We start from the raw sequence: 25,270 nt of genomic DNA, 5'->3' as shown, positions 1-25,270 counted from the left end.
GTAACTCAGGATCAGTACAGGAATAGTAATGTATGTACACAGTGACTGCACCAGCAGAATAGTGAGTGCAGCTCTGGAGTATAATACAGGATGTAACTCAGGATCAGTACGGGGTAAGTAATGTATGTACACAGTGACTGCACCAGCAGAATAGTGAGTGCAGCTCTGGAGTATAATACAGGATGTAACTCAGGATCAGTACAGGATAAGTAATGTATGTACACAGTGACTCCACCAGCAGAATAGTGAGTTCAGCTCTGAAGTATAATACAGGATGTAACTGAGGATCAGTACAGGATAAGTAATGTATGTACACAGTGACTGCACCAGCAGAATAGTGAGTGCAGCTCTGGAGTATAATACAGGATGTAACTCAGGATCAGTACAGGATAAGTAATGTATGTACACAGTGACTGCACTAGCAGAATAGTGAGTGCAGCTCTGGAGTATAATACAGGATGTAACTCAGGATCAGTACAGGATAAGTAATGTATGTACACAGTGACTGCACCAGCAGAATAGTGAGTGCAGCTCTGGAGTATAATGCAGGATGTAACTCGGGATTAGTACAGGATAAGTAATGTATGTACACAGTGACTGCACCAGCAGAATAGTAAGTGCAGCTCTGGAGTATAATGCAGGATGTAACTCAGGATCAGTACAGGATAAGTAATGTATGTACACAGTGATTGCACCAGCAGAATAGCGAGTGCAGCTCTGGAGTATAATACAGGATGTAACTCAGGATCAGTACAGGAGAAATAATATCGTCATCATCTTCTTCACAGGACAAAGCGAACTATGGGCCTGGGTAGTCTTTATGGAGAAAATGACCTGCTGAACCTTGACATTGACCCTCAAAGAGAGCGTCAGGTGGCTGCTAAGCAGATCGCACAGCTGGAGGAAATTCTGTAAGTGTTGCATCCTTTCAGATCAGTGACCTCCTCGGCAGTTTTGCTATGGTTTCACTTCAGGCAATCACCACCACCACATGTGACTTTGTCCTTACCAGTATATATGTGGACAGGTCGGCTTTCTCTTAAAGTAGTCTGTGCTGCTTTGGTACTCTGCTCTTTCCATGGTCTGTAGTCTCGCATACCCCTGTCACATTCTGCCCTCACTTCACTAACTAATCACATGAATGGACATGTCACAAATTCCCATAGCATTGTTTCCCCGCTCTCCTTAAATACTTTGTGCTGCAGAGAGAACTGGCTTTTCCTTTTCCCTCCTGCCTGTGTTGAGGGATTTTGCCTATGTCACAGCATTTCCTATTGTAGCACAGAAAAAAAAGGTCTTATCTTACTATCTGGAAACAATCAATCTGGTGACAGATCTTATTAATATTATGCATCTCCATTTAATGCTTTGAACGCACAACTTGGGCTTCTGAGTGTTAGGACAGGTGGTCCTGGGTCTTAATGAGAGGGTGTTGGTGAGACCCACAGCCCTTTCTAATTAGTAAAATAAGATCCGTCAACAGCAGCCTGTAAGTTTGAAGAGCTCTTACAAGGTTTCTAACCTGTGTGTGACAATTATTTTGTCAGTTGATGTAATATGATTTTCACTGTAAATCAAGAGCCCTGCAGTACCCCTTGTCACCACAGTGTGCGCTGTTTTATTGCTTACTGCATTATATGAATCTATTTTTAAGCTGTATGGTACTGCGGGGGGGGGGGAAGAGGATATCTGTACCTTTATAAAATACATCTGTAAACTTATGTATTCTTGTTATTTCTTTTGATCAGGTCAAAATATGAAGAGGAGAGAAGGTGAGGATCCTGGATTTTACTTAGATTAGAACAGATTAGTTTCTAACCTCACTCACCAGGCTTGTAACTTGTGGGGGCATTTACAGTAAGTCACTAATCAGCTAGTGATCTCCTACCCCCAGGATAAAAAGGCTAGACAACCCCTTTAAGGGGAGTAAGGCCCTGATAGTGACCCCCAAGAAGGTAGTCACACCCCCATACTGTCTGAAATATTTATCTGCGGTTCTCTTCAATTTATGTCCACCTTCACGGACGCATTTTTTTGTCTCAAGATGTCTAAAATGAGACATAAAAAAAACCTTTCCAATAGGGTTTCTACAGCTTTCACTCAGACCTATGTATCTCCATGGTAACAGACTACAAACAGACTCTTTGTAGTCTGATCCTGCCGTCTTCTTCTCTCTGGCCAGTATTAAGCTAGCGCATTTTGGGGGGTTAGAAAGAAGTAGGGGAAAGATGGCAGAAGGCCTGACTGTAGAATCAGACTACACAGGGTTTGTTTGTGGTCTGTTACCGTGGCGATACCCAGGTCTGCATAACAAGTTGTAGAAACAAAACAATGGGGAATATTTAATTGAAAACCTATTGGAAAGTTGCTTCATGTTTTGTTTGAAACGCGTCTTTAATTGTGATTCTCTATCTTTTTGGAGCTCTCCCATGGCCTTTGCACTAAGCACCTATATGAATCATGCTGGAATCAGTTCCCGTGAATTTCGTCCTGCCAGCGTCTCGGAGAAGTCTCATATTATTCCTGACAAAGACAAGTGGCTGCCCTTCTTCCCCAAAACTAAAAAGGTAAGGGAAGTGTTGTAACTCTCAAAAGAAGTATATTTTCTGGACTCCAAGGTGGTAAAATATATTTAAAGAGGAAGTCCATCCAAAGTACTGTTTCTATGATTACTAATAGGTAATAATTTATTAGAATACATAGTGGTTGCAGAATTGGTCATTGGCAAGACATTAGAATATTACAGGGGATAGGTGTTCCTTCTTTACTAGTCTTTGGGTCTGTCAAATCCAGTAGTACCCTCTAGTACACCACTAGTTGGTGGCCTCATGTGATACCTTTTGAAGGTCAGAAGACTACTTGTTTGACACCCAACACATGGTGCAGTACTCAAACTGCTATAGGTGGGCTGGATATGTGCTGGTGAATTTCTCTTGAAGATGTAAAACCCAACATGAGTGATACCTAACACAAGAACATCATGTAGAGTTGCCCACAATGTCTTGACTCTAAATATCCAATGACATCGATGGGATCTATGGGGTGTGATTGCACTGTATAGGTGACAACTTGTAGGATCCCTTGACTCCAATGCAACAGTGGTATCATATCAGATGCTACATGTCCTGATGGACCACTGATGCTTCAAGTTATAGGTTTTTATATCTTGCTACCTCAAATGGTAGCATTTGTTGGGTTAGGTATGGGAAAGAATGGAGGAAGAAAACCAGTACAGATATTAAATGTGATGGAAAAAACATAGAAACCTTTTTTCAAATTAGGCTATACTTTTGTGCAAGAGGAGGTCCAACCATTTTGTTGACTTGTCCCTCACATGTCTTTGGCAGGAAGTCCTCTTCTAGGCCTATTTACCTTGCACTTGGAACATCCACAGTCTTTGGTAAATTTTCAGCCTTAAGCGCAGGTCTTGGTCTTTTAGACCTCATGTAGTCATTCCAATCCAGTAGCCTGTAGGAAAGTCCTCTTGAATCTGCAACATTTTTTTCACTTGGAGATCATCTTGGATTTTTTGCCCCTACAGAACAGCAACGCAAAAAAGGAGAAGGATCGAGAATCTGCAGATGACAAAAAACGAAACCCAATTCTCAAATACATCGGCAAACCCAAGGGTTCCTCTCAGAGCAGTGAGTATAGAAGAGTAATTGCATCCATGGCACTCAACCTCTTTATTGTTGACCTGGCACAGAGCCATACTTTTTGTAGCCGCTATTCATGGTAGAGAAGCTCCATCTCATCTTCTTGAATGGTTCTAAGCTGTAATACAAGGCACAGCCATGGCTAAAACGATGGCGCTATCCTTGATAAACAACGTAGAGAGGTTCTGCGGAGCAACGTGGCCCAATTTAAACAGCTGATCTGAGAGTCAGAACTAATATTGATGGCCTGTCCTAAGGATAGGCCTTACATTTTGAAATGATGTAAAACTTCTATAAAATTTTAATTAAAAGGATAGGTTCATAAGTATATAGAAGTACAGTATAATACAAATAAGAGGGTATCATCTTCCCCACCTAACTGGCAATTATTGAAGTCAAAACTTGGGGCCAGTTTTTCTGGTGTCCTACGCAGGTAGTAGATGCTGGTGACTACATTGACTTTGCCCATGATGGTTGTGACTCTGCTTCTTCATGACTCTTAAAAGATATAACCTTAAAACACTTATCCCAAAATAAGGGCAATTTTAATCTCAACAGCCAGTAAGAAGAAGCTTGAGCGTACAAATTTGACTGAAAATGGTCTGTTCCGTCCATCAGGACCTCCGCCAATCCATATGTCCTTTTAGAACATGTTATCGATGCTGCAATTCATGGGCTGGTTGACCGCTGTGACCACTACTCACCAATCCTCCTTTATTCTATCCTAATAATGACGGTTATTAATTTGCAATAATTCACCACTAACGGTTGCCCAGTGGGTTCTCTGTGAGGACCGGGTATGATTTTGACAATCCCCCTCTTTTTGAGGCTTGTAGCGCTTTCCTCCGCTGTGCTGCTCATTTTTTTTAAACTTTTTTTTTTTTAATTCGTCATTTTTTTCCTTTGTAGCGTTTCATGTCCCCCTGTCCCCTGGTGAAGGTAAACCTAATTTATCCATGTCTTCATCCCTGGCCACCTTGGCTGTAATATTAATTTCCCACTAATCCCTGTGTATATATATAACCTGAATATGGTCGTGTGTGGAAATGAAGCTTCTTAGAAATCTCCTGCCTTTCTGTCTACCTGAGCTTTTTCCTCCTGGTGAGGCGCTTGCGTTGAGGAGCTTACAATCTAATTCGTTTAGATTCAAGGGCTAATTAGCATAAAAAAAAAAGCCTGTTTTCTCCTCAATGGGGCCACCGATGGAGAACAAAAACCATGAGAATCTTGTAACCAGTGCACATCTGGTATGTTAGATGGATTCATCACTAGTTATGTGGTGACAGATTTCCTTTAAGACTCTGGATGCCATTCATTGACATCAAGCAGAAACTTTAAATATGGTGTGGAACTGATCTCCAAAGTATATTAGAAAGTATGGAGATCTTAATTATTCAATGCTTCAGCCTTATTTAAAGACGGGAGGTATAAAGGGGGTCTTTCCACAAACCGTTTTATCCCCTATCCTCTGTCTGAGTGGAGATTGTCTGATCTCTGGGACCCCTGCCAATAACGAGAGCAAGGGTCATGCGTTTCCCCATTTGAATGGAGTGGTGATCACACATGGGACTACCAGAGATACAAGATCACAGTGCTCGGCAGTCCTGGCAATTGCGGAGAGATGAATGGACCGGTAGTGAACATGTTTGACCGCCACTTATTTCAAACTGGAGACAAGAACCCTGTTTTCCTGGCTGGTGGGTCGTAATCTCCACTGAATAGATACAGGATAGGGGTGGCCATAGACAGAACTTTAATTATTAGCAATCCAACCATAACTGACCATGAGTAAGAGATCTATGGTATAGAAATGTAGTCCTTGAGTCTGAGGAAGAACCAACATCTTGTGTAGTCTGTCTGATAAACTGTAGGTTTTGATGTCATTTTAGGGCAAATCCTCTCTTGTGGCCAACATGCTAGGGCTACATGATGGGTTTCTGACAACTAGAAACAGACTATAGACCATAGTTTTCCATGGGGTGTTTGGGGGTTGATTAGTTAGGCTGGACATACACTGTAGTACAAAGCTTTTATTTTTGCTCATTTCTAACAACCCCTTTAACTTTTTGATTGTTGCATCTAAGGCTGGCTTTAGTAAGCATTCTGTTTTAGGCCACTTGAGTTTCCAGTTCTACTGAGGGCACCAAAGGTCCATGGGATTTGGACTAATTTCATATATTTTTCTGCACATTTCTCCAATTTTAACTTTTAAATTTGTTTGAAAAAATAAATATAAGTGAAGAAACCCTTCAAGAGTTTATTTGCAACGGTAATAAAGTCTAGGAAGAACGTGTGTCTGGTAGTTGGAGATCCTGTGATTAAGTCATTGACGGCACAGACTTTAGCCCAGCTGTCAGCTACCTCTTGTTCATGTGATCAAACCGTAATTGGGTTGTAGTCTCCTCTGCGCTTGACCTAATTTCACTAACATTGCTCTGTGGACACTGTTTGCTTGTCTCGTAGCATCTCTGGGTGCTCTAGCTTCTCTGCGTGGCTCCTGCCCTCTTCTTTTCTCATATTATCTCTCTTCCTTAATGAGTTGGTAACTTCATAGCCTGACAATTGGCCGCACAAGACGTCGTCAGGCCCACACCATCTAGAATCATGGTGACTTGTATCTCATATTTTCTTCTTTTCACAGTAAAACCTGGGAATGTCCGAAATATCATCCAACACTTTGAAAATAACCAACAATATGACCTTCTAGAACTTGGAATGCAACGGTTGTCCACTGGAAGCTTTCCCGATGACCTGATGGACAACAACAGGTAAGAAAAAAAGAGAGAGCACAGTATGGTACATTTTAGTGTAGCCCACCAGATCATCCTTAAAAGATATTTTCATGTTTCTTAGGAGTTGGGTCAAATGACCTTTTTGAGTTGGTTGGATGTCTAAGGGTAAGGGCAAATGGATCTTTCGCTCTGTAGCCAGCAGCACATGACAGGCCATAGGCACAGAAGAAAAATCAGCTGCAGCGCACATGGGTAACATTAGGGCTTCTTGATGGGTGATATACGAAGCTGTTTAGTCAGTGCAATTGCATTTTTAGCTTAGTGAAACTCAACATAATTATGCATTTCTGTGCCGAATGTTGGATTAAAAGACTCTCAGGCATCTGGATGGGAAAAGAGGTCAAATTTTCCAGAACCAAACATGATTGCCAATTGTGATAATATCAATGTTCAAAACTGCAGGCTTCTCAAAGGGACATTACTCTTTACCATTACCTCTTCCATGCCCCACTTAGAACACTAAGTGGTTCCTTGAATTTGTCCAATATTTGAATTTTTTATTTGTTTTTTGCCTTTAAGGCTAGGGTACTCAAGGGCAGGGTTTCACAACCATTGTAGAATCTTTTACATCAAGATGTATAATTATTTGTTAGTGAGAGAGCCTAACTGGACCTCTGAATTAAAAGGGTTTTCAAGTTAGGGTTTTAATTTTTTTTACTTTCTTCTGGATAGGTAATCGGTATCTGATCGGTGGGGGTTCGACACCGAGGACCCCCGCCGATCAGCTGTTTTTGAGAAGGCACCAGCACTTCTGTGAGTGCCGCTGCCTTCTCGCAGCTTACCAAGCACAGTGCCGTACATTGTATAGTGGCTTTGCTTGGTATTGTGCTCAGCCCCATTCACTTAAATGGGGCTGAGCTGATCCTAGGCAACGTGACACATGAATGTGTCGTCAATAGACCTAGGAAAAGCAGAGAAAAGGCCGCGAGTGCCATTGCCTTCTCAAACAGCTGATCAGCGGGGGTCCCAGGTGTAAGACCCCCACTGATCAGATACTAAAAATCTGTAAGTAACAATCCCGGAAAACCCCTTAAGTTAAAACTCCCAAACTCATTCAGACACCAAACCCCTAAAATACATTCATGGCCTAAATCAGACACCTAAGCTTATTTCTCACCCCATACCAGACCCGCTAACATTCCTTGTGACGCAATACAAGACTCCTAAAATTAATAAAATCCCATGCTGTTACTTTAAAATTAATCAGACCCCAGACCAGCCCCTACAATTAATCAGACCCCAGACCAGCCCTTACAATTAATCAGACCCCAGACCAGCCCTTACAATTAATCAGACCCCAGACCAGCCCTTACAATTAATCAGACCCCAGACCAGCCCTTACAATTAATCAGACCCCAGACCAGCCCTTACAATTAATCAGACCCCAGACCAGCCCTTACAATTAATCAGACCCCAGACCAGCCCTTACAATTAATCAGACCCCAGACCAGCCCTTACAATTAATCAGACCCCAGACCAGCCCTGACAATTAATCAGACCCCAGACCAGCCCTTACAATTAATCAGACCCCAGACCAGCCCTTACAATTAATCAGATCCCAGACCAGCCCTTACAATTAATCAGACCCCAGACCAGCCCTTACAATTAATCAGACCCCAGACCAGCCCTTACAATTAATCAGACCCCAGACCAGCCCTTACAATTAATCAGACCCCAGACCAGCCCTTACAATTAATCAGACCCCAGACCAGCCCTGACAATTAATCAGACCCCAGACCAGACCTTACAATTAATCAGACCCCAGACCAGACCTTACAATTAATCAGACCCCAGAGCAGCCCCTACAATTCATCCGATCCCAGACCTGCCCCTCCAATTAATCAAATCCCAGATTGGCCCCATACAATTAATCTGACCAAAGACTAGATCCATTTAATTGATTTCCAAATCAGACCCCTAACAATATCAAATCTCTAGTGTTATCAGATATATAAATCGAAGCCTAAAGAAGGGTTTTCTGACCATTGTGGGGATTTTGTGTTCCTTTCAAGCTCCGATATCGTATGTAATTGCTATGTATGCCGTTGTCTAGTGCATTCCACTTGTTTGGACCTTTCATGAGGCTGATGGAGACAGTTGCTCTGTTCCTGATCTACGTGACATTTATTTGGAAAGGTTAAATCAATGAGTCTCTAATTCTGCTCATGAGACAATCCTCTATTTTTATAAGGTCTCGGTGGAGACATGGCGGGTTCTGTCCTATGTGTAGCTGTTTTTAGCCCTGGCAGTGGGAACCGGCAAACCAGCAAGAGATTTATCCTTTTTTTTTTTTTTTCAGCTGGTAATTACCATTGTCTTTTAGTTGTCAGGACGCCTGCTGTGTCCGTGTGACAGGGCGGTCCTCCAGCGCTCGGATGCCCGCTCTGTCCTGTCTGCTGCACCATTGATTTTTATTGCTAGTATCAGGATGGAGATGGGATCAATAGAGGTTTTGCTTCGAAGCACAGGCAGGCTGAGCACTCATGTCGCAGAACCCGGGATGAAGAAAGCAGGCCTGGAAGCACGGGGTTAATATGTAGGGGTGTGTAGGGGGGATGGTCTGTGCCTGAATATTGGGGGGGGGGGCTATCTGAAATGATGGATAAAAAGAGGCTGGAGAGGACATTATGGAAAAGGTAAGACCCCTCCCTAGATTATTATATAAAGACGATGCCTAAATATGTGAAGTCATGTTTGAGAGATAGATATTACTTAAAAGGCAAGTCCACCCGCAGTCGCTTTGTAATGTTGCATGCTCTTTACCAGGTGTGGGTACAGCACTTGCTTGATGGACACCACAAAATGGCTCTTTTGGGGATTTTTACTTCCCTCCCCCTCATAGAGGTCTATAAGGGTGGAAGTCCCGCCCCCGCTTAGAGCTGATTTCCAGTTCAGCGAGCAGGTGTCAGTCGTTTTCCTCGGGTCCCTTGTTAATACCCGTCTTCCTGTTTGTGATGTGTTTTGCTCGGCTCATGTATATCCTCAAAGTAAATAATTTACCCTTGAGGGGTCTGATCTCTGCGATTTATTAGATTATCCTGTTCACAGCGGATTAAGATTAATGGCCTGGACGCTCGCGGATTGTGTGAGGGTTAATGTAGAAAGAGAGTCATGTACGGGAGTGCCAGTCCTGGGAAATGGTCCCAAAAAAAAAATTAAAAATGTTTGGATTCTCTTTTTGTGCTTTTTAGTTGTTAAAAAAAATATGAAAAATAATAAATGTAAATTAAAATAAATGACCTGGACATTCACAGATGAATCACTCGGGGGGTTAATATAGAAGAGAGTTGTGTGCAAAAGTGTCAGGGCTGGGAAATGGTAAACAAATTATGTTTTTTAATTACTTTTGTGCCTTTAAATTGGTTAAAAAGTAAAAAAAAAGTAAAAATAAAAAAATCTATTTAATATTAAATTTAAATAATCAATTAAAAATATAAATCTAATTTGATTGATCCACTATTTTGAAAATTGTAGTACATACTTCCAAGGGCGTACATGCACTACAAGCAGACTGCTATGGGGCCCTTGAAGAGATGGGGCCAAGTCCTGGTTAGTCCTATATCATTTGCTTCTAGGTGATGAAAACTGAGCAGGACTTCAGGGTGGTTACACAAAGGGCATGGACAGGGAGCCCCCAAAGACCTTCTGTCAAGGGTGACAGGATCCTATTTTGAGGGCCAATTATAATCATTGCATAGGGGCCCCTAGAGCCTTTTATGATGGGTGTAAAACCTTATTGATTTGCCATATTCTTACCGTCTTAGTGCCAGGTCGGAGGTAAAACTTGGCCGTTCAGAAAGCTTAAAGGGGCGGGAAGAGCTGAAGAAATCCCGCAAAGCTGACAACGTGCCTCGCTCTCGCAGTGATGTAGACATGGATGCAGCGGCCGAGGCAACAAGGCTACATCAGTCTGCATCATCTTCAGCATCTAGTCTGTCCACAAGGTGAGTATTCTGGTGGGCCAGGCGTTAGATGAGTGTTAGCTCCGCTCAATCGGCTCATGATATCCTAGGAAAATGTTTAAATAGCAAACATCTGAGTGCTCCTAGGAGGTTCCTCTTAGTCTGTACAGTTTGTCTCATGTTAGAGCAGCATGTTGTTCTCCAGATCGGGTCTTCCTACCCTGAATGAAGGGATGTTGTTGATGTCTTCAGCCATATTTGAGGCTGTGACTAATTGTCTTTGGTCACTCTGTCACCCAACGTGCATGCACATATACAGACATGTTTCTCTACCTTTCTCCATGTTGGTCATACCTTTTTACCTTCCTTTCTCCATGTTGGTCATACATTAATTCCATGGGCGCACACCTAGGTGCTTTCTGTGCCTACTTGGATTGGTGCCCAAGGCATCCACGTGACAACTAACAAGGCAAACTCCAATTGTTAGGAATTCTGATTGTTGTGGTGCCAGATCTGGAACCATACTGGTCAAATTTTGATGTCCTATCGTAAAAGTAGGTTACTAATATTAAGGTCATTGGGAGGACCATGTGCTTCACCTGTACAAGCTACGTGACATACTACCACCCCACTATTCTACAAGTAACAGCACCCTTATAAGACGTCATCAGTGGAAATATAGATATGAAGAGCTGTAGTGACATTGAGGTCTTCACTAATGAAGCCAAACAAGGTGGAAACCAATATGTGTTTTGCTTGACACTTATTCTCTTGAATTCCTAACAGAAAAGATGTTGGATTAGCTCCATGGAATGGGTATGTGGCCCATCTGTTATGGCTTCTCTAGTAAATACATTTCGGAGTTGTGCTTGTGACATGCCCTTATACAGTCTTTTTTGAGCTGGTAAAGTCTTGTTGAAATTTAACAAACAGTTTTTTATGTAACAGGTCCCTGGATAACCCAACACCACCCTACACCCCCAAGCTTATCCGCAGGTGAGAAAGCTGTCCTATAATGGGTTACTTCTTCTGATAGAGCAGCCACATCCAATTACTGTATAAAAAAAGACAAAAAATAAATCTGCAGTCTCGATCCGTTGCTAGGACCTAACTGTATATGGGACTGTGATCTAACTGTATATGGGACCAAAGAATCTCAGCTGACAGACTGTGGATAGGAAGTCCATCTCTTGAGGGATTAGGCCTCAGTGGAACCATCATTAACTATCTCTGTTATTTCAGGAGTATGGAGTCTCCAAATATGATCTTTACTGGTGAATCCTTGCTGGCCAACCTCCAAGAAGACGATTTAGGGCATATGTCAGACCCCGAACCCGATGCCCAGAACTGGCAACACACTGTGGGCAGGGAGGTGGCTCAACATCTAACTGCAAAGGAGAGGGCACGCCAGGAAGTAATACACGGTGAGTGTCCGTGTTGGTAATACATCAATCTTCTCAGTATACAATCTTCCCCTGGTCCTCATGGTTGGTCACTTGAGTTCTGAACTGTAGCCATTTTCTCCTCCTCAGAGCTATTTATGACAGAGGCCTCTCATCTTCGAGTCCTTCGAGTTCTTGATCACATTTTCTATCAGAGGATGCGCAAGGAGAACTTTTTGTCCACAGAGGAGCTTCTGCTTGTGTTTCCTAATCTCCCTGAGCTGATTGAGATCCACAGTAAGTATTCATGTTCTCCTAAGGATTGACTGACCTTGGTTGGATGCAAATGAAGGAAGACGCATGGTTTCTTACATTCTCTCCCACTTTCCTACTTTCAGACTATTTGGTAGAGCTCATGAAGAGGGTGAGGGAGGAAGGACCAGTTGTCAAAGAGATTGGTGACCTTATGCTGTCCCGGGTAAGTGTTGTTGCCTAAAACCACCATATGAGACAGAACCATGTCTAAACATGCTTGTAAGTTGGTGGATATGATATTACTGTCTAGTTGAGACCAGGGTCTGGAGGCTTAGATATCTGGGGGAAAGAAAATTGGACATTGACCATACTATGCGCATGCCTGTGCAGCGGTCTATTCACCTGTATTAGTCATCGGTACTCTGGTTCTATTATGGCAGAACAGTCTTCTAAGCCAGAGGAAGCCATATATTCATGTTCTTGTGGAGAATTTCTGTAGGGTCATTTGCCTCCTACTGCCACAAGGATGAAGATGGTTTACCGTCCTCTTAAGGTGGCCCTACACCTTAGATAATAGTTGGCTGAACGAACTGACAACTATTCCTTCCAACCACTCCATACACATGCAGAATGGGCTTGGCCATGCTTTTTCAATAGGGAGAGGGGAGTAAGCTCATGCCAGACACCTGGCGGTGGCTTATCATCTATGAGAACAAAATGATGGGACATGCTGAAGTTAAACATGCCTACCCCACAGACATCTGCCCTCAGGGGGTGAGAGATGAGCCAGTCCCATTGAAATCTGCATTATAATTGAAAGTGTGGATTTGCACATTAAAATGTTTTATTTATTTATTTATTTTTATCTATTCATTTCAGTTTGATGGAGCAGCCGGAGAAGAAGTGTGCCAAGAAACTGCCAAGTTCTGCTCGTGCCAGACTATCGCCCTTGACCTTATTAAAATCAAAAAGCGTAAAGAAGCTCGGTTTAACCTCTTCATGCAGGTACTGTCCATCCATGCTCTCGCTTCTTTCTTAGAGATCTGTAGCTGTAGGGTTCTCCATTCATCATCGGCCTTCCGCCTGCCATTGATTGTCTTTTTGCCCGTATTTTAGGAAGCAGAGAGCAGCCCTCAGTGCCGGAGACTTCAGCTGAAAGATCTTATAGTATCTGAAATGCAGAGACTGACGAAATACCCTTTGCTTTTGGAGAACATTATCAAACACACGGATGGTAAGAGAAAATGAAGGCAAAGGCAAAAAGCAAAAACATTCTTGGAATCTTTGCCAACCTTTAGGTATTGATATTGCTTTGATATTAATTGCATATCCTAGGGACCTGTTATCGGGCCAGTTCTCCTTGTATTCAGGCATCTTAAAAATATCCTGGGATTGGTGCCCACTACAGAGCCCTGTCCCAAAGGGTAGGTGAGGGGCCTGGGAAATGGCTTGTGTGCCTTTCCTGCCCCAATAAGGATCTGAATCTGGGTTGTTCCTAGAGGAAGCAGTGAATGATCTCACAACAACACTTCCTTTTTCTGGCAAGTTTGGGATTGCCATAGAGTACTTGCCAACTGTCCTGAATTTGCCAGGACTGTCCTTGATAGTCAGAGACAGTCCTAGGAATTTTTGGCTGTCCTGTAAGAAAAATGGGCAGGGCTAACAATAACCATAAGTGCGTGTTCCTGGACGGAGTTGGGGCATTCCTAGGGGTTGGGGTTTAGATGCCAATTTACCAACTTAAACGTTGCGAAGTATGTCATAGGTCATTATTATAAATGATGATCTAGATCACTGTAGCATCCATGGAGAAGCAGGGGCTTTTCACATATTTAACCATATTTTGGATCAAGTGTTGGCATACCCAAAAGGGTGGAGTTAACTGGTGCTTTATTTCAATTGCAGTAGGGGGGACCTCTAACTCCTTCCTACCAGAGACCAAGCAGAATAAGCCTCACCCTGTTCCTGCAAGCCTGTTGTATTTAGAAGGGTTGTCTGGCCAATTAAATTGTGCTAAGAAAGAATAATATCAATTAATAAAGTAAGTCCTCTACTCACCTTGCTGTGCCCCACCGGTCCCCTTCCACTGCTTCCCAGGTCCCCCACTGGTTTCTACTTCCTGGTCTTCTCTGGCATGGAGATATGACTCTTTCTGTCACTCACTCCCTGAGATGGGTCACCACTGTGGCCAGTGATTGGTCAGAGAGCTGTCTGGTGTCTTCTGAATTGCAAGGGACCAGAAAGTAGAGACAGGCAGGACTGGTATAGGAGCAACGGGAGATTGGTACGGTGAGTATGAAGCTTTTTTCAACCCTTAACTTTGGAGAGGGAGATGGAGGGGAAATAAAATTAATAAACTTTAGGGGGCATAAGCTCTGATCCCATATGAGACAGGCATATACATACCTTCTTGTATCTTCTCAGCTGGCACACCAGAATATGAGAAGTTGTGCCGCTGTCGGGATAGATGTCGAGACATCTTGAAATTTGTGAATGAGTCGGTGAAGCAGCGAGAGAACGAATATCGTTTGGCGGAATACCAGAAACGTTTGGACACCACTTCCCTGGAGAGAAGCAATAACCCACTGGCTGCAGAATTTAAGGTGGACAAGAGCGAGCACCTGATCAATCATAGATAGGGTTGAATATGATGAGGTAGTTGTGGCATCAGGATAGACTGGAAAAATTGTACAATTTAGAAGATCATGTTTTCTGCTTTACAGAACTTGGACCTGACATCAAGACGTATGATCCATGAAGGATCTCTAACGTGGAGGATAACAAAAGACAAGACCATTGGTAAGTGATCTGTGTTGGCATAATTGATGTATGTAGGTTACCATGAAATCACTAGAGTAATGAGATGTAGGATAGTAAGCAATGAAGAACATGAAATAAAATGAGCTGACATAATTATACTGGTTATCCAGAAGAATATTCAGCCATTGTTTTATCACTTGCTTGTTTCTCTTCCTACAGATCTGCATGTTCTTCTCCTAGATGATCTTCTAGTTCTCCTTCAGAAACAAGATGAGAAGCTGGTGCTCAAGTGTCAAAGCAAGACCTCAGTGGTTTCCTCTGAAACCAAGCAAACATTCAGTCCTGTTATCAAGCTGAATTCTGTGCTGGTCCGGGCAGTAGCCACAGGTAATAACTCAATAATCTATGAAGAAAGAAGGGTCATGGATGAGGTTCGGTATTTGCCATTATTATTTTGGGCTGCTTCATGTTGGGTTCCACATTTTTTGTAACCATTTTGTATGTTAGTAAACCCTTTGCATTAGACATCCATTGCCTACCCGGTAGCTGGAGGAGAATGTTCTGGGTGCCAATAAGCCATTCTGTTTTGTCCATTTTTGGTCTTCCAACGAAGTATATACACTGTGTGTAGGATTTTCTACCTACTGATTTGTTCTCTTAGATTTACCAATTATAACACCGTTTGTTGACTTGGTCCTTGCTATTGTCCCCCAAATCACATCTTGGGATGATGTCTATACTTTGCTATTGGATATATAGGAACAGTTAGATCATACTGCATGATGTAAAAGTTTATACTGTTATTTTCTGTTTGCCTTTAACAGATAAAAGAGCCTTCTTCATTATTTGCACATCTGAACTTGGACCCCAGATCTACGAGTTGGTGGCAATGACGTCCTCTGAAAAAAACACGTAAGTCTCGCTTTTATTATTAAGTCAGATGAGCTTTGTTGTTATGTAGATTTTCATGTTGTACGGTATTATTTTCACACTTCTGCCATTATCATTTGTATGATTTGTGTATTTGTGTCATGTCTTAATGTTCAACAGGTGGAAAGACCTACTTGAAGAAGCTGCCAAAAGTGCCACAAGACATCCACCCATTTCAATAAAACCAAGCACTCGGAACCTGGTCCAATCAAGGACAACCTCTGCTAGGTGAGGTCAATTTTAGCTTCCTCTATGGATGACTTGTTACTTAATGTCCTCTTTTAACAGTAGGATAATCATCCTGAAGAAATATCTAAATTTTACTTAACCTCAAAAGGCTTTCACTCAATGTAATGTTCTCCTTCTGTCTTAATCTTGTAGTTCAGTTTTACAGGATGCAGGCATCCCGAATTTATTGTCCGACACTAATTTGAGAACCAACAGTGAAGACATCACAACGGGTGAGTTGTGTATTTTCTTGAGTAATATATCTTTTTACAACTACTACTGGAAATTTTATAATAGTGAATTGTTATACAAAACAGCCAAATATTTTTATATATACTACTCCATGAAAATAAATATGCTCAAAATAATCTCAGATAGGTACCACAGCCCACTATTAACAAGCTACTAATGTGTCGCTGCAGATGAGAATCAGGGTGAGTTCCTGGCACACTCTCACAAGACTGAGGTTCTTCTGGAAGAACCAGAGGGTGTAGAAGAGGATGAAGCACAGACGCCTACACAATTGCCATTTCCATCTCAAGTGGAGGATGCAGGAGGAGGTTCAGAAAACCAGTCTGATCCCACGTACCTTGCCTACCAGTGGCCATCAGTAAGAGAGGGTTTAGCAGAATCTGCACTTGAAGATGGTGAGATGTTGTATAGTTTTTGTTTAAATCCCTTATATTGCGTTTGATGCTTGGTCATAGATGATCTACTGTAACTTTTGCTTTGTAATATCTTCTAAAACAATCTAATGTAGGCTTTAGGTCCATTGACCATTAGAGTTGCCCACTTGAACTTGGTATTCCTCATGCTTGAACTTGATCTTCCTTTAGTCCAGAATCTTCGACAGCTTATTCTACGAAGTCTTCTTCCCACGAGACATTCAGAATATGATTCTGCCCCCACGCCTGAACTAGAGGATGACCACACACCCACGCCTTCAGTTTCCGGTGGGGCTGCACACCCATGGGATATGGCAACAGACTCTGTATTAGAAACTGTAGATGGAGAAAACGCCAATGATGACCGGGATAAACTGACATCGCAACGCTCTAGTATCGCAGAGGGCAGTAGAGCTGTGGTGGACCTCACTCACCATCACAGGAGGCAAGGTTCTAGAGATGAAGAGGAGAGTGTTTGGGATATGGTCGAGGGCCACGACAAAGGGAGTTCTGAACTAGAAAACAGAAATGATCCATCAGATACTACTTCGGAGGACCATAGTAATAGACCATATAAAGTAGTAAGAAAAGGTAAGAGAATGGATTTCACGTTCTTGGTCCTTGATGACATGGACAGGTCATAAAAATAGTACCAGCCAGGTCTAATACTGAACTTATGACCTCCCTTTCAAGTTAACCAGACTTGGACTAAGTAAGGGCAGGCCATCTGAGCTAAAGCCATGTGTCTCCTAAATATAAAACCGGTCACCTCTGGGTACAGAGAGGTCTATTTGAGTTGTCAGTTTCCCTTGTGCATGGTAGTAATCCTTAATGTTGAAGGCTTCACTTGTGATTAGATGACATCCTTACCTGCAACTACATTGTGGTAACTAGGTAGAAAGGCTTGAAGTGAAGGGGTGACGTTTGAGGAACCCATTGCGACACTCTAGGTGCAGGTTTTGGAGGCAGGACTGCAAACTGGAACTTAATAAGAAACTTTATAGATTAGAACTGTATAGATTGATCAATTTTTTTAAGACACTCCATTCCATCTGTACTGCAGGGGCGTTGTTAGGTCAAAACATTCGGGGCTTGAGCCCCGGATGTTTTGTCCAGTGCCCCGAATGTTATGCTAGTAGCATTTTTTATTTTATTTGGCTATTCCACGGCCCTTTGATATTGATTGCACCTGGGCAACCCACCACAGATCATCCCCCCACCCCCTTGTACTTGTTCCGCTGATCCGCAGCCCGCAAGTAGGGGATCAGCGGAACAAGTACAAGGGGGTGGGGGGATGATCTGTGGTGGGTTGCACAGGTCTAATCAATATTAAAGGGCCCTGGAATAGCCAATAAAAAAAATGCTACCAGGATAACATTCGGGGCACTGGACAAAACATTCGGGGCTCAAGCCCCGAATGTTTTGACCTAACGACGCCCCTGGCTGCAGGAACGTATGAGTTATATATTGTGATGAAATACACCTTCCAACCAGTAGCTTCAGAAATTGATAAGTGTTATGGATGCTAGTCCTGTCTAGTAACTGGTGATGAAAGCCATTAGCCATTGGGATTCTCAAGGGGGCAGCACTGTTCCATTTTCTAATTGTGAAGCCTATGTAAAACACACTGTTTTAACAGGAAAGGAGAAAAATATTTTTGTCACCTTTTCCCATAATTCCACAGTGTCTTACTCACAATATCTATAACTGTGCCGAGTTATATGCCACTCATTGAAATCCTGACATTCACTGGTTTCGTACACATCTAGTAAGGATCAGGGGTTAGAGGGCAGGACTTGGATTAGGAAATGGCCTCAAGGAGTCACAGCTAGGACACAGACAGTGGACAGGACAATTACCACTTCGTGCAGGGGAATGTAAACAAGTTGGAGGTCACAGAAAGTGTAAAGAGTGAGGCATCTAAGCAGGATAGTGTATGTTGGGGGTGGAAAGTGCTTATATCTTAAGAGACAGTGTGTACTGTCTTCTCATGTACTTGGTCAGGTTACATTGCTTTTTAGCTTATAAAACTTACATACTTGGGTGAAATTTACATAAGCACCAACTATGTGCAGTTCAATTTGCGGGATTGTCCTAAAAAATTGGGACTTTTCGCATGCACGCACTTAGGTGCGTCATCTCATCTTGATGACATTTCTTGGGACCACACAGTTATACCTAAGAAAAACACTCAAATACTCTCTTCTCTGCTCTGTCTTTTTTTAAATTGAGGGTTGGAATTGATAAATTGACACCTATGGCCTCAACCGAATAATTTCTTCTTAGAAAGTCACCTCCTAGTTAAACTATGGGCTTTCAAGGCCAAGAACAGTCAATGGCATCTAACTAATGGTGAATCCACTTCTCAACAGAGACTGTCTTGGCCTTGGTGTAAAGATTGTATCTGTTGGGACAGTTGTGTGTTGGTTGCTGTACACCAGTGTCCATTGCCTACTTCAGCTTAAATGTTTCCCGATTTCCTTTGAAGGACAATTTCCTTTGAAGGATTTTCCAAGATTAGGAGAACAGGGCTGGACAATCTATTTATTCAAATCACTGGTGACCTCTAGTATCCCTTAATGTCACAGCCATAAATTTTACAAGTTGAGACATCTATACTCGCATGTGAAGGATCATATTTTGGGGTGTAAGTCTGCAGGGGGTGTCTGTCAGTCCTTTGGTGTGTAGTCGTGGCATTTGTAACATTGCTTTTTTTTAGAAGGGTGAGAAACTAGGGACTAACGTCTTCAATAAACTATTCCTTCTGAAAATTGTCAATCAAATTTGCACACTAACGATCTTTCAGCTGATTTTCTGTTTTACCTTCTAAATTTTATTTTTGTTTTGTCTTTCCACCATATTCCCCCTTCCTTTTTATTTCCTTTTTTATTTTATTTTTGTTTTTCTTTTATTATTTTCTCTTTTTTTTTTCTGGTGTCTTCTACACAGCTGAGGTGGTGGGCAGTAATGATGTCATACCGTTGCCAGACAGCAGCCAATCAGAAACAGTGTTGCAGGAAGCTGGCGGCGGAACGGTTTTAGATGGTAAATCTTTTATGCGTTGTAAGAACTGACAGGAGACGTCGGCCCTAATCACCAAGATGATGATGAAATGCTCCCTATCTTATCACCATCATTGTGCGCACTCAGTGGCATCACCCTTCTCTTAAAAAATAAATAAAAAAATTACACTAATGATTAAGTAAATGTTCCCACATCTGTATAATGGTAAACATATTGAAGGTGGTATTTGGGCTTTTTTGACAAATTGTCCTCTGTATCCTTGCAGTCTACTGCTATTTTCAGAAAACTTCTGACATGTCAAAGTGGTTAGAAGTTTAGATTGTTGAGAATACGGGTGATTAGACGTTTTCATGAAGATCTGGTGGTTAGATGTTTTTATCGTTGAGGACCTAGGTTGGTAGAAGTTTTGATGAGGATCTGGGTGTTAGCTAAAACAACCAAAGGAACACAGTACTCAGCTGAGTGCTACTGCCTGTTTGTTTCGGTGATCGGTGTGGTCTCGGCACCCCCCTAATCCTAACAAAATCTCTTTGACACTTTAGCTTGTCAAAAGATTTCAAAAACAGAAGGTACAATTTAAGGCTGGAATCATGCATGCTGATTTTTAAGCCAAAGCCAGGAGTGGATTCAAAAGGAATGGGAAATATAAAGGAGGATGTATACTTCTTCCTACTGGATCCACTTATGGCTCTGGCCCCAAAAACTGCATCAAAAACTGATGTGTGCTTCCATCCTACAGAGGTCTATCTGTTGTAGCCTCTTCTGATATGGTGGAGGTCTGGAGCTAGAGTCTGATTACTTTGGAAATAGTTTGGAAATTTGTTGGTGGTGACCCCAGCAACCAGACCTTCATTGATATGTCTTACCAGATGTTTCTGAGATGTTACAGATGGTGGATCACACTTTTGAAGGTCTAGTGGCTGGTATCCCCACCAAGAATGTCCAGAGTAATCATGCTCCAGGCCTTCACCAAGGCTATAATTAAAAGCAACTTGCAACTGACACAGGGTCTAAAACATTTCAGATAAATTTTTTGTCAATACTTGGTGCACCTAACCGCTTTTAGACTCGAATTGTGTTGTCTATAGCTTGTACATATTTGTACATGTTTATGCTCTTATGCAATTGATTCTTAAATGCTTTTTTCCAATTAGTAAATACTGGGAGGGCAACATATTGTAGGTGCCTTTTCCATATTCTTGGGGGGCAACGATCTGTCGAAACCTGTTTTTTGAGGCGATGAACTAGTTTAGAATAGCCATCTTGCACCATTTGAATTTGTTTCAGCAGCAAAGGAGTTTTCAAGACAGGTGTGTGCTGATCTTGGGAGTTGGATCACCTGTTCACTCATATATAATTATGTTTGTGACGACAGGTCTACATGTGCCAGGAGACTGAGAGGGAGGCATCTTGAAGGATATTCATGACAGAAACAACGGGAGAATAAGAAGGATTTTAGGATAAAAAGTAATACTTGTCTACACTGCAGGACTCCATATAAATACAGTCATGACAGATTAGCAGGATGTATTCATTAGATTTTCCCTCTTGTTGACTGGTCATGAAAAACGATGTCTATGGTTGTCCTCAGGAGATATTGGTACATTTTCTATAGGTTCTTTTGTGAAGGACAGGACTAGAGTGATAACGGTTAATTACATAGTGTACACGATAGTAACAGTTGTGGATATCTCTTTGTCCTCATTTCATTGAATAATGTCTGTGTCTCCTCCCAAATACTCCAAAACTCTTGGTCATGTTGAAGATTAAACAAATATAAAAAAAATTTGAAGGATCAAGATATCCTTGAGAAGCTTCATCCTTCTTCTCTCTCTATACAGGAAAATTGGTCATACAATGTGACATCTTAATGAAGTCTTGATGCTTAGAATTGTCCTACATTTGGTAGAAACATAAGTCATTCCACCTTCATTGTGTTCTTCTCAATATTGCGATATGTTATAGATAAGGTCTCCTCGGAGATGTTCCTCAGACATTGTTATTTGAGTCAAAATTTGATTGATCTTCACCAATGTGGTTAAGGGTGATGCCTCGTAAGCTTTTGCTCATCCAGCCAGCTCATTTTATTTTTTAACTTCCTTCTCATCCCCCTTGAGGTCTTTATCTTTGGACCTCCTAACCATCCATGTTTCTTCCATATTAACATCTCTGAATAGTTCGGACCAGTCTAATCTGCTAATCCATTGTTTGAATACTTGCAACGGTTTTGCCAGAGTGGAGATGAATTCTCATCAACTAGCCTCTTGCTTAGATATTAGAGTCTTTCGGGCAGATGACTCTTGGTGATTGCATGAACTTGAGATTTTACAATGTTCGAATTTACCCTTCCATAATTTTTTTATTTTCTTCATTCTACGTGATAGGAAATTTTTTTTATGTGGTCATGCCGACTGTACCATCACTGCCTCCCCCTAAAGAAGAGCCCCAACCACCCTCAGAATTGAGTTGGTACAGAGAACCCGAAACTGAGCAGAAACCAGCCAATAGTTTAGAAAATAACAACCTTCCGACTCAAAGTATAGAAAGTGGAGTATCTGGCTCTGATGTGCCACCTAATTTGGTTATTCAAGATGTTGATATGATCTTCAGAACAATTAAACAGCTAACGGACAAATTACACAGGTTACAGGTGAGTGGACATGGACTACAAATGGACTGCCTGAACTGTGAGTGTAAGATGATTACCCATTATGGGTATTGGTTGTGGCTTGCTGGATTTCCAAAGATCTGATGATGTATCACATTTAGGTTTCTATATCTTGAAGTGTATTGAGCCAAACATAAGCAGATCCTTCCAAACAACTTGATTGTAAAGCTTTGGGTTGATGTGATCATTTATGTATATGAACAAATCAAATAGGTGTGAACCACTGAATCCCATCCATATAGGAGATCCCTTTTAATTTACCATCAAGCCCGAGGTGGTGAGATGTGGCATTCTTAGATACGCCACGTATTTTATTATAATTTTTTTTGCTTCCTGCTGTTTAATATAGTTACACAAAATAAATTTCTGCTGCATGAATTCTCAATTATCCTTGATGTCCGTGGAGTCAGAATTTGAGATCAGTTTCAGCTGAGCTCCTTCTAACTGTTGTTCCTCCCAATGATCCAAGTCACATTCATACTAATATATGTGTTGTAAAATCTAAAATATTTCTTCTCTCTTCTTATCAGGAGGTGGAGTCGGCACATCAAGAGCTTTTAAGGTCTTTAAAGGATAAATCCACTGAAGACTCATCTCGGGAGCTTGAACCACCGATGGTCGAGGACATGCAACCAGAAGTACACCACGGGTCCACTGTTAATAGTAGTTCACTTTTCTTTGTGAAAAACAGCATTTCTGTGTCCCTCCATCCAGATAGTAAGTAGCACCTTATTTGGTAAAATATGGCGACAGGTTTATATCAAGGGGTTGTCCATTTTAGAAAACCCATTTTCATACTCCCCATTAGGGAATTCTAAGTTCATAGAGTGGATTCTCCCACCTAGGAATTCTAAACAGAAATGAAGAAGAAACATGACCTACAAAACATAGCATAAACTATTTTTATTTGCACATATTGTGTCCTAAGTCACAGTTCTAAAGTTGAGTCTTCTACATGTCTCCTGAGAAGGGTCCATGTTTCTTCTGAAGATTGCAGAGTTTATTGCCCAGACAACTTTGGCCAGAGATGTGCAGCCCCCTCGGTCACATAAGAAGACACCAGTATTAATAAGTGCCTGTTACAGATTTTACACTAGGGACCAAGAGATACCTCTGATTCATTGCTTCTGCAGTCCACCTCCACCTTCTATAGCAAATCACTAGGCTGTAGGCTGGGTCCCACCTCTCAGAGCCCCCTTAACCCCTATAAAGCCAGTGCTCTCAGCACCATATTCACTGCTCACTGGGCCTATGAGACAAGAGCCTTCTAACAAGTAGGAGAACCACTCTAAAGCTGTCCATCGGCCATTCCTTAAAACTGGCTTGTATGTATGAATCAGAACTTTTGGGGGGAAGCCACTGAAACTTTTCTTGTTAAATTTTCAAAAAACTTGACCATGATCCTTTGTGCCAGGTGCTGCATTCTCAGTTGAAGGTGGGTCTTAAATTTGGGATAGAACATAAGCAAGGGTAGAGCTCCCTTTAAGTTTTAAGTATTAACCTAATTCTTATTGTTTACTTTTTTTTTAAGGCCTTACAGATCCACATGACGATGCTTTAAATCTTACCATGGGCCTTTAACCTTGTGCATAGACGCCAAAAAAAAAATCACTAGGATCTCTACCACTACTGTTCAACCTCTCGTCTGTCCAGAATCATTTTCAAGGGGTGTCGGCAACACAAGGCTACACAAACATGGCTGCCGGCTAAGGACATAGGCACTTTACAGTTGAGGTTTTTACTGAACAGCCAGACTTGGACTGATTAAAAAAAAAAGACAAGAACTCAAATGGAGGGAAAATTAAAAAAACAAACAAACTGGAATTATTTTTGGAAGACAAAAAAACCGTGCGAAGCATGTTAGCTTAATAAATTAAATATAAATATCTATATATATGTATATGTATAGTTATATACCTATTTAAAGAAAGAGACAAAAAAAAAACCCTACACTGTCAGGATTGGTTTCTAACACAATACGGGAGTGTTTGCTCTGTCTCCGAAACGCGCATGCCGCCTCCATAGGAATGGACCTGGCAGGAAGGCGACCTCTAGTGGACAGTCGTGGGAAGATCTCTGGCCTGTGGTTGTCACTCTACACTATGGAGAGTCTGTTCTTGTAGAAAATGCACTATGTCCAAATGACAAGAGAAGTCCCAAGCGTCTGTACAGTGGGGCCGCCTCTCGTGTTTTTTTTTTTTATGTATAAATATGTATGTATTTTTATTTTGTATATAGTTTTTTTGCCCTTTGCCCTCTCTTCCATCTTGTAATAAAACAAGCTTTTTACCACTGGCATGTGTCTTCAGTGTGAATGCTGTGTTATGAATACTACGTCGGTACCGGCGGGCAACTAACATTGATCATGCGTTTATAACTGTTTATGAATCAGGTTTCATGCGCTCGCTCGAGCAAGTGAGCTCTCCCTAGTGGTGACTACATAATCTGGATGTAGTAAACTCCCCCTAGTGGTGGCTTTATAATCTGTATCTAGTGAGCCCTCCCTAGTTGTGACTGTATAATCTGTATGTAGTGAGCTCCGTCTAGTGGCGGCTGTATAATCTGTATGTAGTGAGCCCTCCCTAGTTATGGCTGTATAATCTGTATGTAGTGAGCTCCCTCTAGTGGCGGCTGTATAATCTGTATCTAGTGAGCCCTCCCTAGTTGTGGCTGTATAATCTGTATGTAGTGAGCTCCGTCTAGTGGCGGCTGTATAATCCTGTATGTAGTGAGCTCCCTCTAGTGGCGGCTGTATAATCTGTATGTAGTGAGCCCTCCCTAGTTATGGCTGTATAATCTGTATGTAGTGAGCTCCCTCTAGTGGCGGCTGTATAATCTGTATCTAGTGAGCCCTCCCTAGTTATGGCTGTATAATCTGTATGTAGTGAGCTCCCACTAGTGGTGACTGTATAATCTGTATGTAGTGAGCTCCCTCTAGTGGCGGCTGTATAATCTGTATCTAGTGAGCCCTCCCTAGTTATGGCTGTATAATCTGTATGTAGTGAGCT

The 25,270-nt window shown here is 41.9% G+C and overlaps 1 protein-coding gene across 3 annotated transcripts in view; it reads left to right on the top strand.

Moving 5' to 3' along the window:
* ARHGEF11 (Rho guanine nucleotide exchange factor 11) overlaps positions 1-24,556 on the top strand; it is a 77,838-nt gene extending 53,282 nt beyond the window's left edge. The window contains exons 17-41 of one of the 3 annotated variants that reach the window (XM_040411293.1): positions 789-911; positions 1,749-1,772; positions 2,423-2,567; positions 3,542-3,644; positions 4,566-4,595; positions 6,298-6,424; positions 10,213-10,392; positions 11,299-11,346; positions 11,593-11,774; positions 11,883-12,029; positions 12,131-12,210; positions 12,867-12,992; positions 13,104-13,221; positions 14,412-14,590; positions 14,711-14,786; positions 14,967-15,134; positions 15,572-15,659; positions 15,798-15,905; positions 16,059-16,138; positions 16,328-16,552; positions 16,742-17,161; positions 19,520-19,615; positions 21,979-22,244; positions 22,793-22,979; positions 23,794-24,556. In XM_040411293.1, the coding sequence (XP_040267227.1) occupies positions 789-911; positions 1,749-1,772; positions 2,423-2,567; positions 3,542-3,644; positions 4,566-4,595; positions 6,298-6,424; positions 10,213-10,392; positions 11,299-11,346; positions 11,593-11,774; positions 11,883-12,029; positions 12,131-12,210; positions 12,867-12,992; positions 13,104-13,221; positions 14,412-14,590; positions 14,711-14,786; positions 14,967-15,134; positions 15,572-15,659; positions 15,798-15,905; positions 16,059-16,138; positions 16,328-16,552; positions 16,742-17,161; positions 19,520-19,615; positions 21,979-22,244; positions 22,793-22,979; positions 23,794-23,843 (3,376 nt within the window). In that variant the 3' untranslated portion in view covers positions 23,844-24,556. The remainder of the gene's footprint in view (positions 1-788; positions 912-1,748; positions 1,773-2,422; positions 2,568-3,541; positions 3,645-4,565; positions 4,596-6,297; positions 6,425-10,212; positions 10,393-11,298; positions 11,347-11,592; positions 11,775-11,882; positions 12,030-12,130; positions 12,211-12,866; positions 12,993-13,103; positions 13,222-14,411; positions 14,591-14,710; positions 14,787-14,966; positions 15,135-15,571; positions 15,660-15,797; positions 15,906-16,058; positions 16,139-16,327; positions 16,553-16,741; positions 17,162-19,519; positions 19,616-21,978; positions 22,245-22,792; positions 22,980-23,793) is intronic. The other 2 variants (XM_040411294.1, XM_040411295.1) reach the window with 2 other exon arrangements.
* Positions 24,557-25,270: the final 714 nt, after the last annotated feature.

The sequence above is a fragment of the Bufo bufo genome, chromosome 11, assembly GCF_905171765.1.
Source record: "Bufo bufo chromosome 11, aBufBuf1.1, whole genome shotgun sequence".
Taxonomy (NCBI): Eukaryota; Metazoa; Chordata; class Amphibia; order Anura; family Bufonidae; genus Bufo; species Bufo bufo.
The sequence above is the reverse complement of the archived record's forward strand: the minus strand, read 5'-3'. Positions and strand labels throughout refer to the sequence as shown.